General features: G+C 43.6%; 2 protein-coding genes and 1 non-coding gene across 4 annotated transcripts in view; 2 read left to right on the top strand and 1 right to left on the bottom strand.

The window, feature by feature from the left end:
- Positions 1-745, top strand: part of LOC118775156 (glypican-4-like) — a 30,517-nt gene extending 29,772 nt beyond the window's left edge. Inside the window, exons 8-9 of the mRNA XM_036524907.1 lie at positions 100-272; positions 385-745. Of these exons, the coding sequence (XP_036380800.1) occupies positions 100-272; positions 385-623 (412 nt within the window). The 3' untranslated portion in view covers positions 624-745. The remainder of the gene's footprint in view (positions 1-99; positions 273-384) is intronic.
- Positions 746-8,897: 8,152 nt separating this feature from the next.
- On the bottom strand, positions 8,898-8,970 carry trnaf-gaa. The gene has a single exon. It is a non-coding gene; the product is annotated as a tRNA-Phe (tRNA).
- Positions 8,971-9,630: 660 nt separating this feature from the next.
- Positions 9,631-17,899, top strand: hs6st2 (heparan sulfate 6-O-sulfotransferase 2). Of its 2 annotated transcripts, none has more exons than XM_036524935.1 (2): positions 9,631-10,512; positions 16,850-17,899. In XM_036524935.1, the coding sequence occupies exons 1-2, from the start codon at positions 9,938-9,940 to the stop codon at positions 17,673-17,675; spliced, it is 1,401 nt and encodes a 466-aa protein (XP_036380828.1). In that variant the 5' UTR covers positions 9,631-9,937; the 3' UTR covers positions 17,676-17,899. The 2 variants fall into 2 exon arrangements, with proteins under 2 accessions (XP_036380828.1, XP_036380827.1); XM_036524934.1 differs by having other exon boundaries at positions 16,847-17,899.

Genomic DNA, 17,899 nt, shown 5'->3' with positions numbered 1-17,899 from the left:
GAGAGGGAGTTGGTTTGGGCACTGGATTCTCCAGAAGAATGGACAGGCTCTCTACCCCCGCTGCCCTCGCCTCACCTCACCTTTCCTCCACGTCCTCAGGTACGAGTCGGTCGTCATGGGCAACGGCTTGGCCAATCAGGTGTCGAACCCCGACGTGGAGGTGGACGTCACGAAGCCGGACATGACCATCCGCCGGCAGATCGCCGTGCTCAAGGAGATGACGAGCCGGCTGAAGGCGGCCCACAGCGGCAACGACATCACCGTCGAGAACGGTGAGAGCCGAGTCTCAACCATTAGGCCTGGCGGGCGCGCCTCTGTCCCGTACTCGTGCTCCGTGGCCTTTTGTTACTTACCGTGTAACTCTCTGTCTCTCTCGCTCTCCAGACGAATACGAGAGCAGCGGGGAGGAGAGCGGCAGCGGCTGCGCCTTGCCCTCCTGCGACGACGACCGCGACATGTACTTCTCCACCCCGCCCCCCCGCAAGCCTGTCGTTCCCCGTGTCAACGAGGTGAAGAACAGGGAGGGCGAGCGGGCCGCCGCCGGCCCGCAGAGCCGGGGCAGCACAGTGCTGGCACTGGGAGGGGTCGCCCTGGCCCTGCTCGCGCCCCTCCTCTGGAGATAGGCAGACAGACAGACAGAGCGTGAGGAAGAAGAGGACACTGTACGAGATGACTTTAAAGACTGCCTTCAGGACCTTCGTCTGTCTGCCAGCCGGGGATGACTCTCGAGTTATTCACCTTTTAATTGTTTCACCCTTTTAGTTTTTTTTTTTTTTTTTTTTTTTTTTGTAAACGGACATCAGTGTGCATCAATGGGATTTTTCATTCCCCTCCTTTTTTGCTTTTAAATAGTCTTTTTGCTTTTTTTTATTGGTTTCCCCTGTATGACTGACAGTGTCAGTTTTAATTCGGTGTGCCTTTTGTAATACTGTTTTCTTAAACTGCGCACGATCATCTGTGTACGAGAGTGGGTGTGTGCCTGTGGGTGTCTGTGTGATCGAGTGAGAAAGCGCATGCATTCCTTTCCCAAACTGCAATATACCCTCTGATATTTCAGTGTAATGCACCAATCTCACATTTTTTTAGATTTCAGATAAGAATTAGTATATTTAATCAGGTGACGACACCTCTTAATTTAGTGTTTAACTAAAGATGATTGTCTTCTCCTTGTGTTAATGATTGTACAGATTTCTTCGATTCAACCCGACTAGGTGCCTCACATTATTTGCTCACATTAGGATGAAGCACTCTAGATAGAATAAACATGTCAGATTTTGTTTTAAGTTTCAGATGTTTATGTAGTAGGGAAGGAGAGTTTTTTCCTCACAAGTAGGCTTAGAAATGTGCAAACAGGAGAATGTTTGCCCATGTGCATGTGTGCATGAATTCCTGTGGGAGTGGAAATTCAGACTGTGGGCTGTAGGTTGTCTGGGAGGGGAAAAGGATCTTTTTCCAATGAGAGAGTGTGTGCGCGGCTGAGAGAGGGAAGACGCAGGTGACCGTATGTTCAGATGGAGCCGGAGGGTTGCATTATGGTCATCAGCGGGAGAATGAAGGAATTTTTAGACTTTTTGCCAGATGAGAGCTTTTCAGGACGGACTAAAAACTGCCAGGAAGATTGTGGTTTGTTTAGGAAAGGTAGGGTTTTGCATCTAGAGCTTTGGAGGAGTATATTGGAGGTCAGGAAGTATGTGCGAGTGTAAGGTGAAGGGAGTTTTATTTTGGGTCCCCACTTGATGACTTGCACAGACAGGGAAGTGTTTGGGCTGGCCAATGGACAGTACAGGTAAGAGAAATGTCCTGTGATGCCATGGGCATTCAGTGGGTTTAATGTACCCATGGGTACACGTGGGACTCCTTGGAGTGCAGATGAATTTTGAATGGGCACAAAAGGATTTCCAATGAGAACGCTGCCAAAGGCATATCTGACAGCAGGAGAGTCCTGAGAGCATGTCTCCTGCATTCAGTCCCACCTAGGATATTGAGATATAGAACTCAAAGGATCTTGGGCAAGTTCTGTCCCAACAAAAAGACATGGGCTGACCTTAGAGAGGAGGTAGATATTTTTGCATCTGATATTTAACACTTAAAAAAACAGCCAGACTGAATTGAAGAAAAATAAATTATTGTGAATACAGGGTTTTTATGTGGAGGAAGTTTTAATCACATTATGGTACTTAATTGAGTTTTACCTATGTTTCAGGCAGGAGTCTTTAGCATTGATGGGTGAGAGCGGTTGGCAATATATGTATGTATTTTTAAAGAGGGTGGGTGTGGGTGGGTAGTGGGGTAAAGTTATTGTTTTCACCCCAAACCTCTGTCTGTGTACCTCAATTCTGGTTGCCTGGTTGTATGTGCTCATATTATTTTGTGCCTTTCCCCCAAATTCCACATTTTTATGTCATCCCCCCTCATTTTAGTCTCTCTTCGCCTGTGTAACCAAATTGTAATCTACCGTTTCAATGTTGTAACCCTGTTGCCTTGTAAAATTAAAACTTAGGTGCACAGACTGCTTACTTTAGTGGTCAGAGAAGAACAGTTAAAATGGGACTTTTTTTATAAGGTTACCTGAATCGTGTTGTGAAAAGTCAAAGTGCCTGTTTTGCTTCTGATCAAAGTCAAATATCATGAGCAAAAAATTTAGCAGATATAAATTCAGGTTTCTGCACCAACCTTGAGTTTCATCATTTGCCAATTCTATTGGTTGCCTTTCGTTATAACACATTCTCTTGCTACTGTACAGTAAATTATTTAATTGCATGTCATTCTTCTAGGAAAGTCATTTACAAACATGCACTCAAAACTGCTTCCATAGATAGGAAAAATTCAGCATTGATATAAAAAAAATATATATTATATATTTATATACACAGTTGCAGATGAAAAAAGGCATTTTAATAGTATTTCAGAAGTTAACTACTTGATTTATAATAACACATGGTTTGTTCAAGTGACGTTACACTGTCATGGACTGGTTTTCTTGTGAGGTGAGGATAGACATACTGAACAGGGTGAGGATGCTTGAGCCAGTCTGATTAACTCTGCCATTCATGGACATTTGGCTTGGTATCAAGAGTACACTTAAGCGGACTTCTAATTTCAGAATAACTCATCAGGAGAAAAGCTGTGCTTTAACCAAGAGATAACACTCAGCATTTAGATTGAATCGGACAGCCTTTGCAGCACCAAGGGAAGTTCAGTTATTACTAGTGACTGTGGGGGAGCAGGGTTTAGTTCAAAACACCAGTATCATCTATGAAAACAGAAAAACTGAATTCAGTGGTAAACCTCACAGAGAGAAGTCTGGTGATTTTTTTTCCCCCTCTTTTCAATATTTTCCCAATTGGAACTTACTTCAGTGCGTACGTTTGGAGTGTGCCATCCTTTCCAGATCAAGGTACAAATCCAGATGGGGTGGAAAGTGTCCCCACTCCTTTGCCTCGGGTTATCACCCCCCCACCCCCCACCCCCCACCCCCCACCCCCACACACACACCTGCCAGGGAAGATCGCTCGGATCAGGGATGGCAACTCCAGTTCTTAAGGGCCAGGCTCTTGGAGAACCTGGTAAATAGCAGTTGACATATACCTGGAATAACAAGCGATTTCATGTCAGATCCAAAGAATAATTTAAATTCAGTAACTGAGACCTGAGACTGGAGTGAAGACCATAAATCCATGTGGCGCCTGAAGGCTGGAGTTGGCCATCTTTAGTTTTTGAGCGACTACATAAATCCTTGTAAATATTGAGCAGCCATTTTTGTGATAATAGACGTCTCTGAAAGAGGCCTTAACAAATCATTGAAAACCTTACCAAATCATGTCTGACAGGGACAGATTGAGAGAAGATAGATACTAAAATGTAAAAAAATATTGAAAATATTTCCTAGTCTTGTTAAAATAAAGACTACAAGTATTTAATCTGTCTGTTGGTCGTCCTTTTATTCACACATCATGGAACACAGCACGACAACACATTTAATTGATTTATTGGAGTAGAAAACCCAATCTGGTTTCAGAACACTGGGGAATCAGTTAAGAGACAAACGTGAATTAAGAACTGACAAAGCAGTGTTGTTCAAATATAGGCATGATTACCTCATTTTGGTACTGGATATGATTTTTAGGAAGAGGACGAAAATTGAGAACCCTTTTTAAATAAGGCAGAACTCCTCTCTGAATTTTGTCTTCAGTATTCTCCAAAGTATTGTTGAACTTACTGACACAACCTCCATTAATGTGCTGAACAGTGCTGAATGTTTCATTTTGTGTGTGAAACAAGCTGAATTTTGGAGGGAACAAATGGATGTCTTTTTAGTTAATATTTTGAAATATAAGTTATAAAAAGTGGTTTACCAACTGTAAAAAAAAAAATTACAGCACAGTACATTTCTACTGGCTTTACAAATGTAATTTATATTCCTGGCATGTATTTTTTCCAGTTACAGGACAGTGTTTCTAAAACTAGAAAGTTGTGGAGGAAACCAAAAGCCACGGTACTGTGTAAGGGTCTAAAATTTACTGGCTCATGGTGTGTAGTGTGTGTGTGGTGTGCAGTGGGGCTTAGTGCCTGCCTGATGCTTTGCACTAAAATGAAATCTCGCTGAGGAAGACTTAACACCCCCCTCCCACAAAATATCATGCAAGTGGTTCACGGTTTAATTGTTTGCTGCACAAACTAAGGTGTTTGATAAACAAATGAGTGTGAGGTTGTGCGGTGTGGCTTGCATTGTGATGGCAGGTCCACCAAGTTAAAGGCTGGTGAGACATAGCCCATAACCAGGACCGGTGCATGCACTTCTGCCGCTCTAGGCAAAAAACAATCATGCTGCCCCTCTATTTGCAACATACCATACCAGCAACAACACACAAAGGCCAATATACCATACACATAATGCAAACAGTCTAGTGCATCACTAGTGTGCTCAAAGTGTCAACAATATTGATGTATGCATGATGCAATATGGAGGCATTTTGCAAATCCATATACAAATAACCACCAAACAGGTCTTCATAATAACTCCAATAAGCTGGTTCCAAATTTTTTACAGTAGAGTCATGACAGCACAGCTATTTTCCAAATAATCCAATTTCAGCTCCTCAAACTATAGTTAGCACCTGCTGCGTCTTGTGGAGAACAAGGTGGTGGAGAAATGGCGGTAGTTGTGCTAGTGGTCTCTTGCCGGGGCAGCGTGATTGACACATTCCTCAACAATTCATATATTTTTGGAATAATTGGCCCCTGGGTGGCCCACATTTTGCCGTCCTTGCCAAAGTGCCGCCCTAGGCAATTGCCTAGTTCGCCTATATGGATGCGCCGGCATTGCCCATACCTATACAGCACCAAAAGTTGAACTATTTGTGGGGTGGCCCCCAGAAATAATTCAGTGATTCCAAGATGTGACTACTTAAATACCCTTGCTTTGTAGTATCTGACATTTATTTATTTATTTAACCTTTATTTAACCAGCAAAAAACCCGCTGAGATATGAAGTCTCTTTCGCAAGGGTGACCTGGCCAAGAGCACAGCAGAGAACATTAAAACTGGTACATGAAATTACATTACAATTAACAACCTTACTTGAACACATAGATTTCAGTGACCACATCATGTTGCAGATTTTTAAAAATCTAATCTTTATTTATTACTTTATTTAATCTTGATCTTAATTTTATCTGCTTTATGCCATTGTAAATTCCCCTGTAAAACAGACATTTCCAATGAGTCTGGGTTTGTTCCAATGCTTCAATTCACTGTCCAAAAATGTACTGTAAATATAAGATAAAGCCCAATTCTATCAGAATAAGAAACACTGTGACTACTTTAACTAAAATAACAAAGTGCATCAGTTAGCTCGTTAGCTGGCAACTGTGCAAGCAGACTAGCTCAGAAAGCTAACATTAGCCGATAATCTCTAGCGAACAACGTCAGCGTACGTTCTTTGACACTATGGGCCTTTTTCACGCCGCCATGTTGGAAACCAACAGGGGGTAAAGTTACTTCCGGTCAACAATGGCTACCTTCAAAGAAGATGTGTGTCTCTCTTTCTCCAGATCTTTGGCATATCTGCTAAAATTCCGGCTTTCAAAGGTGAAACAGTGGATGTATATTGCAAACGATCCAAACTAGATCTTGGATATAAACTGTTCCATAATCAGTTTATCTTTAATTGTGAAGATGATGTCAGCTAGCTACGGAGAGATGACTAACGTTAGATCAAGCCACCTAGCAGCTTGTAAATACACATCAATAAAGCTGTGTAATGAAATTATCCAATGGTTCATTGTCATAACATATGTCATGATAGTTTAATATTCATTCATGTTTCTTACGTGCACGTTCTCTTTGGTATAGTGTCCGACGTAGTAGACGGTAGTGTCGTAATACGAGCACGGTGCTACAGGTCACTTAAAAAGAATGAGGAGCCACACAAACTGGAGGTGTAGTGAAGATAACATTGTTCAGGGGCAAAGGGAGCAAGAGCGCTGTGTAAATTATTATTTGCATCGGTCTGTTGAAGGAGATGCTTTGGCTAGCAACGCTAGCAACTGCAACGTTTTCTCGACCACAACAAGGTTTGACTCGACGAACACCAAACCCCAGTCTTTGTCAATCTGTCATAAACTTGATTTCCTGGCTGGGATTCTGTCAAAGACCCATGGAAAAATACAAGGGACCGCATCTTTTTAATTCTCTTTAGACCAGTAGTTGTTGTGAACAGGTCGTCGCTGCGAAAGTGCATGCTACAAACAACTGTGTCATCACAGACGTTCAATAGCTCTTCATGAATCCATTCTCTTGCCAGTGGTGTACTGGCCATCGGGCATACCGGGACAAATCTCGGTGGGCCGGTGGACTGTCAAGAAAATCCAGTAAGTTTTTTTTTTTTTACCGGCTCTCTCTCTGTGCCTATCATCTGATGAAATGGTTCAATTGGGAGGACTGAGAAATGAACGTTTATTTCAATAACAAGGTACCATAATTTCATGAACGCATTCACTGTTAAGGCATGTTGCACAGCAGTTTTCAATGACACACGTTCGTATGTAATCATTTACTTTGACACTGATAAAGTCACGTCACGATTAGTTCAAACAGAGCTTAGTTGCGTAAGCTTACCAACAACGCGGTCATCTATCCTAAGTAAAATATTGCATTGTCACTGCCTTTAAAAAAAAAAAATAACGCTAAATAAAACGACAAAAGTTTCCAGTCTTAGCTATGTGCCGTTATCAAGGCAAGCAAACTAGCTAGCTAGCTAGCTGGCTGGCTACCTAGCGGGTTAAAGGGAACTTCAGGACCGCTGATGTCCAAGTTATACCTAGCTAGCTAGCTAGCTAGCTGCATTAAACGTGATAATATAAAACTTGCTACGTGACGTATAATCAGAATAATATAATCGTTTGTAAAGCCCATGCACATTAATTAAGAGATAGTTTCAGTTGTAGACAGAACTTCAGAATCGTAGCCAAATTTATACTTTCATTCCTTAGCACCCCCCGCCCCGATTCGCCAGTAATAGGGAAGATAGCTAACCGGAAGTAAAGATACCCCCTGTTGGCTCAGACCGGAAGGTCCGCCATGTTTGCGTGAAAAAAGGCCCATTCACACCGTGATGTCTGTCTAAGTAAGGAAAACCACTGTAGTTCTATGGAAATAAACCACGAAAGGGTGATGTAGTGCGGCCCCACGGCAAAGCCAAGAAGCCGGAACTTGAAGGGTGAGCATTTGTTTCTGTCGATGACAGTACCCAGCTCCAGCGTCTCCTCTCTTGCACAGATGGTGCCCAATAGCCCTCCTCTCAAGGCCAAACAGCTTGAGCCTGTGTACTCTTGTCCGGTTGACGTTTGAACTGTTGCATAAATGGACCGCAGCATCTTGTTAAGACCCTCAGCATTTAATGATTCAAAATCATGTTTCTCATCGTTTTCGACTACCCAGTCTCTTAAAGCCCCGATTGCCCATGTTGGTGACTTCTTTGTGTTGTCCTCGTGTTTCCCTTGTTCTGTTTTATTCTTTATACTTCACTGATGGTTTTATGCCTTTTGTTGTATTTTCCACTTGCTCCCTATTTTTTTCTTTTGACAGGCGCACCTCCTGTCCACTACGTTGGTTTTCATCCGTCTCAAAGTCTCCATTCTTGCCAAAAAGGTTAAATGTTATTTCTGAGAAATTCTCCATTTTAAGTGGGAAATGTCACAGTGTATTTGTTGATGCTCTAGCTATGTTGTTGCTGTTAATTGTAACGTTATCTAATGTTATTGCAATGTTGCCGTTATGTTCAGTTGTCAATGGAATCTTCAGTAAAATTGAATGAGCTTGCGTATTAATTTCGAACGGTGATAAGGCCACTTTCACTGGAACTACTTCATAGCCGTGCATTATAACCGTGCATTCACTGGGATATAATGCACACCCCTCCAGCCAATCAGAGTATTTAACCAAGCCGTAGTATAAGTCACAGTAATAATGACCAATTTGGCCCAACGTTATCAGAACATTAAGCAATTTTATTTGCTAACGTTTCAACTTGCTAGAGTTTTTAATCTGCGCCATGAAATTCACTAACCTACTTCTCTCCTTCTCCTTTCACCGGCGTGGCGGACCAACGTTAAAGGTGCGTGCCGCCACCCACTAAACCGGAGTGTGTAATATCATGATTTTATAAAGAATACTGGACATTAACCCTGTTTAAATAAAGCCACTTGAACCTGTAATTATTTGTCCCGTCTCTAACAGACAAGTTCGCAAAATCTAACGTTAGAGGGCTAAAACGATTTCAGAAAATAATAATATTAATAAACTATTATTATTATTTAGGGGTGCTGAGATGAAATTAATGTGTGCTTGAGCACCCCTGAAAAGAGTCTAACATTTCCAATGCAATGAAATCAAAATGCCGAAACCCGGGATCGAACCAGGGACCTTTAGATCTTCAGTCTAACGCTCTCCCAACTGAGCTATTTCGGCGATACAAGGTGCCGTTCATGAAAAGTATTCACCGCGACCACATCAATTTTAAACTGGTAATTCACCTAGCTGTCGAATTCAGTTCGTGTAAATATGCGAAACATTCACCCATAACAGTTCTTTAGTTGTTCATTAGATCTGATTTAATAGCTAGCTAATGCTAGCTAACGTTATATGATCCTGTTTGCAACTGTAACAATCAGCGTTACTAGCTAATTAGTTTTCATTTTTGGTCTAATCACGTATCTGGTTAGTGAACACTAGGTGGGTAGCTAGTGTTACTTTTCATCGAGGCGAAGAGCTTGAAATAAATTAGCTAGCTGGCTAGCTAGCAAAGTTTAGTTATACTGTCTATAAACGTCCTTACTTTTAGTAAGTCTGCTTAAAATATTGAGGATGTAAAATAATCCCTACTGCGCTCCCTCAAAATACTTGCTCTTTGTTTTCCTCTTACCTTTGCCCACATTGTCTTTTCTCCACCCCTTTCGATTTGTGACTTTACACTACATTAGCCTGTTTGGTACCCATTATAATAGCCGACACGTAGCTTCCCATTGTAGAACCGACTGAACGACCAGCGAACAGACAACCCCTCTCTCCCTCCCTTCACTAAAGTGACGAGTTACACGGCGCAGGGTCTGCTGGGAAAGGTAGACGGTGCTTATGATGGAGGCATAAACATAAAGGGCTAAACCACTCGGGTAAGCAAGAAGGCACGTTACCGCAACAGAAGAACGAATCGTGGAAAAGAGCGTATTGCCCATTTTGATGTCCTTCTCAAGAACGATCCAGCTAGTGTTTTCATGCAGTTCTAACCCAATACTGCTGTTGCAAGTAGTGGCTTGCTAGCTAGCCCAGGGAACTGTATTTGACTACCGACGAGGAACATCTTGGAAGCTAGCTATCCCCGAGGCAGTGGGGCTCCATATAGCCAGCTAAGTAATGCTGCTTGGTTTCCCAAGAGAAGATGGATGAAAAGTCCAGCAACAGTCGGTATTTGCTGGCCTTGTTGATGGTGCTTTTGTTTGGTGTTATCGTATTGCAGTATGTCTGCCCTGGCACCGACTGCCAGCTACAACTGCGCCTTAGTTCGCTGTTCAAATCGGGCGACACTGTTTCGGGGACTCGTAGTGGAGGCGGCGGCAGCGGTGAAGTTGCTGGAGGCGACCCGTACATCGCTGAAGACAGGACCCTCGCTCGTTTCGTACCCCGCTTTAACTTCACCACAAGTGACTTGTGGCGGACGGTTGATTTCGACATTAAAGGCGACGACGTTATCGTTTTCTTACACATCCAAAAGACCGGGGGCACCACATTCGGCCGTCACCTAGTGCGTAATATTCAGTTGGAGAGGCCGTGTGAGTGTCGAGCCGGCCAGAAAAAATGCACCTGTTACCGCCCAGGTAAGCGTGAGACCTGGTTGTTCTCACGCTTCTCGACCGGTTGGAGCTGTGGGCTACATGCCGACTGGACCGAGCTCACCAGTTGTGTGCCCACACGCATGGACACAGCGGAGGCCCCCAAGACTCAAAAAGTACCCAGGTGAGTGTTGGAGCGACAGGAACAGGAGAGATGAGTCTGAATAAATGTAAACGTTTCTATGGGTGCAGTTCATGTAATACCTGCGATAACTGCAAGATTAAACAAACGCATTCACTTGGAATAATATGAAAGTGAGATCGACAGACGAAGACAAATAATTGCACCGCTTTGTTATCTGTCTTCGCATTCTCCCTCCGCTAACCCACTGATTTATGTTTGACAAGGAAAAAACTAACTAATGATGGGGTGGATTTGATGTTGTAAAACGATTTAAATTAGAAGTACAACAGTCACATCGTAGAGAAAAATGATCATCGGTCTATAAATTGACAACCATATCAATTGAAGTATTGAAAGAATGCATTGAAGCAGAACAAGGGGATACCACGCTTCTGGATCACGAAACATTGTGAGACATCAGTAGTGGTAATTAAGAAATCCTTTGTGGATGTAGCTCCGGTTATATATCAGGAGCTGAATCTGGACTGTGTTCAAAGCTTTCGTTTTATGAAAACATCCCAATTGGGAGACAGATTTCAGATATATAATATATTAAAGTATATAGTATGGGTGCATTATTTCCTATCTTAAGTAGTTGTTCCGGCATTGACTGCCTTCACTTGTAGCGTGTGCGTTATTGTTCCATTATACTTAAATGCGATACGCACACCAGTAAAATACGAGAGTGCTTTCCTGTTTCGTGTGTCAGATGTAACATGATGTCGGCACCGCTCGTGTAGCCAGCACGAAGTAGAGAAAGCCTCAGTCTAATAATGCAGCATAATGTCATTATCAGCCCTACAGCTTCGACGTTAGCAGTCTGGAGGGCCACTTAACGGTTCAGTCTAATAATAACATTTCCTGAAAGAAAAAGAGAGGTGACTAACCCCTCTCTTCCAACCCCTCCTGCTGTCTGCATACGGGTTCGCACGTGCTGCACCTCATTTGTCTGTCAAGCAGAAACAATGGGCTGACTCCAGCACAGCCTTTTTTGGCTCTTGGGAAAACTTCTATGATGGAAAAACCCTGACATCAGGCTCTTTCCACTTATCTTTTGTTTTGGATTTTATTTTTGATTCCCTGGAGGACAAAAGAGGAACAGAAGGGGGCCCTGTAACATCTGGCCCCTTGTCTGTGAGCCTTTTTCCCCTATTCACCACTGTCAAAGTTGTCATGCACACACCAGTCCAGCTCCTTACTTGTTTTTCAGGGGAGTGGATTGATCGAGTTCACACTCAGGTTTAGTCAGACGGTGTCAATCTGGTGATTAATTGGCGTGTAATTACAGTGCCATGTGGCAGTGATGGGTTTTCATGAATCCTGGTTTTTTACATTCTTAGTGAAGTCTAATGTTGCTCTGTTGAAGATGGAAATTGCCATTGTTTTAAAACAGGAACTTCTCAGCGCAGTTCTCCATACGGGATTGCACTATTTTCAAGCATCCATATGTTTTCTCGTGTTTGTGAAGTTATGGGCTTATGTTTTATGTGGGTTACATGCACTTGTCTATAGCATAGGTTTGCTTCAGGGCAGTGTGAGGAAGACATTACACATGTAAAGGGTAGGGCATACTCACAGTTGTTCACCATGGAAAGATCAAATCCTGTATACTAATCCCGTAGCATTTTGCTCATTAAAATTTTCAAATCAAAAGATTACTGTGTGGCATTAACAATGATAATTGCTTTACAAATCTTGACTTCAAACTCCTAATGTTTGATCAAACTGAGGTCTGGTGTTTCATATGGCCATTGGAGGACATTTGTGTGGTGCACAGTTTAGTTTACCTTTCTTTGTGGATTTAGATGATGGTGCTTTGGATAATTGTAAGGCTGCTATTTTAACTAGGTTTGAGCCTCTTGGCAGAGGTAACCAGGTTTTTGGCCGTATATAATTGAGCTCATGAGTCAATCTAAGTTAACAAGGGCTTCAGATCCCATACATGCGAAACAGCTGCGAAATTTAATACACCCTCTGCCATATTTTACAGCAGGCATGGGTTCTCTCTCAACAAAAACTTCACCTTTTTACACCAAACCTTGGTGTAACCTCAATGAGCATGTCTGTAAGCTCAATTCTTATTTCATCTGACCTTGCTTCTAACTACTTTCATGCCTCCTATTGTCATTCCAATATAAGTTGGCAAATTCAAGTCACAACATTTTGTGGTTTTCCTTCAGAAAAGGTTTATTCCTAACAACACAATCATGAAAGCTTCATTCATGCAGGCGACATGCAAAAATTTTGAAATTCTCTCAACTGTTTCCTTTGGATTTACTGTGACCTCTCTAACAACTCTCTTCACAGCCTGTGGTGGAAAAAACACTTGCATGTTCTTTCCAGCAGGGTTACAACTGCACCAGTAGCCTTTCGATGTATTAATAATGGACACTGCACTGTGTGTAGTGGCAATGTGTAGGCTCAGCTTATTGTTAATTCTATTATAGCCATCTCTCTCAACGTTTGGAGGTCAGGGACCATTTGCTTGCAGTGCTTGGGGAGTTCTTTGTCCTTATGATGCATGCTGTTAATGAATTTCTACTCTCTGTAACCTCTTTTTATACCCCTGAAAACAGGAAGCCTTCAATGGCCTTTATATAATTCCACAATCTTCCATTAAACCTCTAGAAAGCATTTTATTACTTTGGATATGTTTTGGTTGGATTTTATTGAAAAGATTACATAAAGGTTTGAATATGTATGACCCATATGTCATCTGGAATAAAACTCATCAAAAGCTCTGTGCAATGCTGTTAAAATTGAAGTATGAAAAAAATGTCCAGTACATTTTTGTCTCTTTTTGTTCCCGTTTAATGGTATGAGTAAATATGGAGGGCACCGTGTGTGTGTGTGCCCTTCATATATATAAGGTCATGATACACAGAGATTTATTTATTTATTAGATTATATAGTTCCTTTACATGCGATTGAATGAGCCGGTTTATGGTTAGTCAACTGTGACATACAGGGCAGTATGGGGCAGGCTATTGTGTTGTCATTGGTAGCAGGGGGTGTGAAGGCAGGGGCTAGATTGATCTTGGTGATAATGCTTAGGGTCCAGTTTTCTTTGTGTACTAGGGTTGTTGTTATGCCACACGAAGAGAAAAGATTTCATATTTTCAGGAGTTGATTATTTCTGTTTCATTAGTCTCTTTGTTTCTGTGTTAATGGATTTGAGTGTTTCTGAGTGTCCTTGTTCCTGCATGCAGCTGAGCCTGAACTGACAGCACCTTTCCTTGTAGGTATGGTTGTAGGTATAACCATGCCTTCAGGAAGCAATAACCATCGGGTTGTTCTTATTATGATATTTGGGTGTTTTTCACATGAGAGTGAACTCTGTCTGGCCTTGTGACTGAAGCATTCTCTCTCTGGAGGATTTTTTTTTCCTTCTTTTGTTTCTGTCACACACACATGCCCATGCACACAAAAACCTTCTCACATATAAACCCTCTGTTGCTGATAGCAAATACTCTCCAGATCACAGCATGATCATGATGCACATTGCACAGTCTCATTTTAATTAGGCTCTGTCTGTGTGCTGGTGTGCATGTGTGTTTTGCGTGTGTATTTCATGGCAGTGCAGTAATGATAAATGTTCTTTAATAATGCATGTTGTCTCAGCGTGCCACACTTACTGCCTCCTGAATAATACACACTGGCCCAGTTCTGTGCCCTGTTTCCCCATGCCCACTGCAGGAAACACACACACACACACACACACACGGACACACACACCCACTCCTCTGTGAGTGCACAAAGGTGTTACTGGGGATGAAAGTGCTTTTGAGTTGCCTTTGTAGCAGTGATTTCTGTTTAGTCCCTCAATCCAAAGCAGAAATGCTCTACCACATGCAGACATAAGCTGTGTGTGTTCAGATCGAGGTCGATGGCTTGAATGTGTTTTGGTTACATGATAAGGCCCTTCCTTTGTGTGGTTGTGATTTGTTTCTTTTCGAAATGGATTGCTCCTCATTTAGTTTGCAGACCCAGTATTCTGTACTGAACAGAAGCGTGAACCCTAATTCAGTTCAGTGAAGAGGCATTGGTCTGTCATAACCATTTATGATTATGTGCAGTGGTATTGTGTGTGCGTGCATTTTGTGCATGCATGTAGACTTTCTGCATCGTTATGGGTAAGATGAGTAAACATGCACGTGTAATGAGTCTGAAGTGTGTACATGTGCGTGACTGGTGCAGGTGCATGACCGTGTCTCCCTGTGTGCATGTTAGCAATGAAGTGGGCTAAATTGTTGGCAATGGAATTGCTGTGTTTTGATTTCATAAATTAAACATGCGTGGTACTCTGTGTGAACCCACTCCAAAAAGCGCTACAGGAGAGGGGGTTGTGTTGAGTGAGATTCAGAGAGATATTATGTGGGTGAGTGGGGGGGTAGGGGTGTACTGTGTAAAAATGGGGGGGGGGGGTGTTGAAAGAAGTCTTCGAGTTTTACTTTAAAGGCAAGATTAACGCCTCAACTGTGGAGAGACAGAGCACAACAGAAATGTGTTTTCCCCACTTCCAGTTTCCACCATATGAAAAAGTCTGCAGTCTGTGGCAATCTGTACACTTGCTGCTGGGAATTTTTGACAGTTTGCCTTGTTTAGGTTAGAGCTGAGAGAGAGTGTTGGGAGGGAGGTGGGGAGAAGAAGGCATACATGGAGGGAGAGATTAAGGGCGTTTTCGTATTGGGTATGATTGCTTCGTACCATGCCTGAATACGATTGCCACTCCCCCGCTGCTCAGCTTTCACATTAGTAATGTTGTTCTGTACCCGAGTACACTTGCATATCTACACACTTTGATACAGCACCTAATTGGTTTGCGATCTGCCAATAAATACAAAGAAGAAGAAGAGTAAACTTCACATTCGCATTCTAAACAGCAGTCCACTTCCGTGTCTTGGTACAGTTGGATTTCACACCTGATGCGAACCGTACCCGAATACACATGAACCGTACTTGAGACCACCTTTTCAAGTGGACCCAGGCACGGTACACAGTGTTCACATTAATCAAACGAACTGGACTTTGGGGTCAAGTGTAGTCGGATCCGGGCCCGGGTGCCTGATGTGAGAGCCCCCTTAATGAGAGTGGAAGGAGAGAGGAGAGAAGGCTGTAGCCAGAATGATATTGTGAGTGAGGGAGATTAACTGTCTGACAGAAGTTTATAAAAACAGTGAGGGAGGGGTGAGGTGTTTAACTGTGGGTGGAGGAGTGGTCTTGGAAGTCCGTGTGGGTGTGAAAAGGGGTGCATTACAGGTTGCATGTGGGTGGAGGGGAGGAATCGGTAATTGGATAAAGTCTGTTTTGATTTGATTTAAATTCACCCAGTGTGGTTCTTACAGCTGGCCAGCGTTACAGCGTGGGCTTAACGTATGACCTGCATGGTGGATTATGACAAGACATAATGCCAGGGACAGATTTTTAATTTATTTTGCTTGACAAAAAATTAAATATAAAATGACACTGGAAATCAAACACCTTTTAAGTGCATTGTTTTGCCAAGATGAGCTGAAGTCAGGCATAAGTCTGCCATCTACTTGTAATCAGTAGATACTGCAACCACTAAAATTTCATCTGCATTAGCATGTCCTCCACTCCAGCAGATGATAGCAGAGGCTGAATAAGGCTGCATGCCAGAGAGTTGTGTCATCTACACAATACCTGTTGTGACTGCTTGAAATTTGTACCTCTGAGATGTCTGTTCTGCCTCTCTGTGATTTCTCCTCCCATAGTAGCCATTCGTTCCAGCCCGGACTTGCAGCAAAGACGAGTTGCGTTTGTCTCGCATGCAAACACAGTGCAGTGATAGCAGCTGACATCAATAATCGCTGGTGGTGAACTTCAGGGGATCTGCCAGCCTTGATACAGTTTTTAAGTGTAGGTCAGGCACAGACAGGCAGCAACTGAATTTGTTTTCTGAAGTAATGCAGCAGCTACCCGTTAAAAATCCTTTAAGATAGAATTCAGTGGGGTCAGTGCAGACATGAAATGGCACTCATATTCTCTTTATTTTGGTTCATATTGAATATTAGTCTTAATTTTTAACTGTTTTACATTGCATTGGGTAAACAGTGACTGAGGACTAAGATTATTCATTAAATTTACTAAAATTACTAAATTTTATTGATAAGAATGAGATATTGTTCATACTTCTCTGCTATAGTTGACATCGTAATTTGATTAAATGAGGGAATAGATCAGTCTAACCATATTGAGCGAATAGATTTAAAAAGTGAAAAGACCTTACACTTTAAAAAAGTAATTTAATGTAAGTTGTAGTTACCCCCTGAGACATATCTCTCACTCCATTCCTCTTTGTCCACTCTTACAGCAGGAACTACTATTACATCACAATACTGCGGGACCCGGTGTCACGCTACCTGAGCGAGTGGCGTCACGTACAGCGCGGGGCCACCTGGAAAGCCTCTCTGCACGTGTGCGACGGCCGGGCCCCCACGCTAGCTGAGCTGCCCAGCTGCTACCAGGGCGACGACTGGTCGGGCTGCTCCCTAGAGGACTTCATGGACTGCCCCTACAACCTGGCCAACAACCGGCAGACGCGCATGCTCGCCGACCTCAGCCTGGTGGGCTGCTACAACGTGTCGGCCATGAGCGAGGAGGAGCGCGGCGCGGTGCTGCTGGAGAGCGCCAAGCGCAACCTCAAGGGCATGGCCTTCTTCGGCCTGACCGAGTTCCAGCGCAAGACGCAGTACCTGTTCGAGCGCACCTTCCGGCTGAGCTTCATCGCGCCCTTCACCCAGCTGAACGGCACGCGGGCCGCCAGCGTGGAGGTGGGGCCCGAGACACAGCGCCGCATCCGCCAGCTCAACCGCTGGGACGTCCTGCTGTACGAGTACGCCCACGACCTCTTCCTGCAGCGCTTCCAGTTCGCCCGGCAGCAGGAGCGCAGGCAGGCGCGCCTGCGCAGGCAGCAGGAGAGGCGCCGGCTACGCAGCAGGGGGCAGCAGAGGGCGGGGCTGTGGGGGGGGCACCCGGAGGAGGGGCCGCGGAGGCCGGAGCAGCACGCCCCTCCCACGCTGGTCCAGGGGCAGGGCGAGTGGGGGGACGGGGAGGAGGAACAGCGGCAGGGCTCCTGGCTGGAGGCAGAGGACAACAGTTCGACGGGGGACTATTTGGGGAACGTGGAACAGTGGCGATAATGAGTCAGACGTTATGGGAGAGTGACAGGGAACACATGTTGGCTGGCGGAGAAATACTGATTGATGGGCTGATTTATTTTCCCAGCCCATGCAGAAATTGGACCAAACCTCACCTTCAGTTTTCCCAACACCCACTTTTCCACAGCACTGAAACATGGACTTACTGGCAGTTATTATCACCACAGTTATTTATAACAACAATTGTTACTGTGTGTCCTTTACCA

This window comes from Megalops cyprinoides, chromosome 3, assembly GCF_013368585.1.
Source record: "Megalops cyprinoides isolate fMegCyp1 chromosome 3, fMegCyp1.pri, whole genome shotgun sequence".
Lineage (NCBI taxonomy): Eukaryota > Metazoa > Chordata > Actinopteri > Elopiformes > Megalopidae > Megalops > Megalops cyprinoides.
The sequence above is the reverse complement of the archived record's forward strand: the minus strand, read 5'-3'. Positions and strand labels throughout refer to the sequence as shown.

Coding starts and splice junctions, on each gene's coding strand:
- hs6st2 (XM_036524934.1), top strand. CDS start 9,938: ATGGATGAAAAGTCCAGCAACAGTCGGTATTTGCTGGCCTTGTTGATG. Junction 10,513..16,846: donor AAGACTCAAAAAGTACCCAG/GTGAGTGTTGGA, acceptor CCACTCTTACAG/CAGGAACTACTATTACATCA.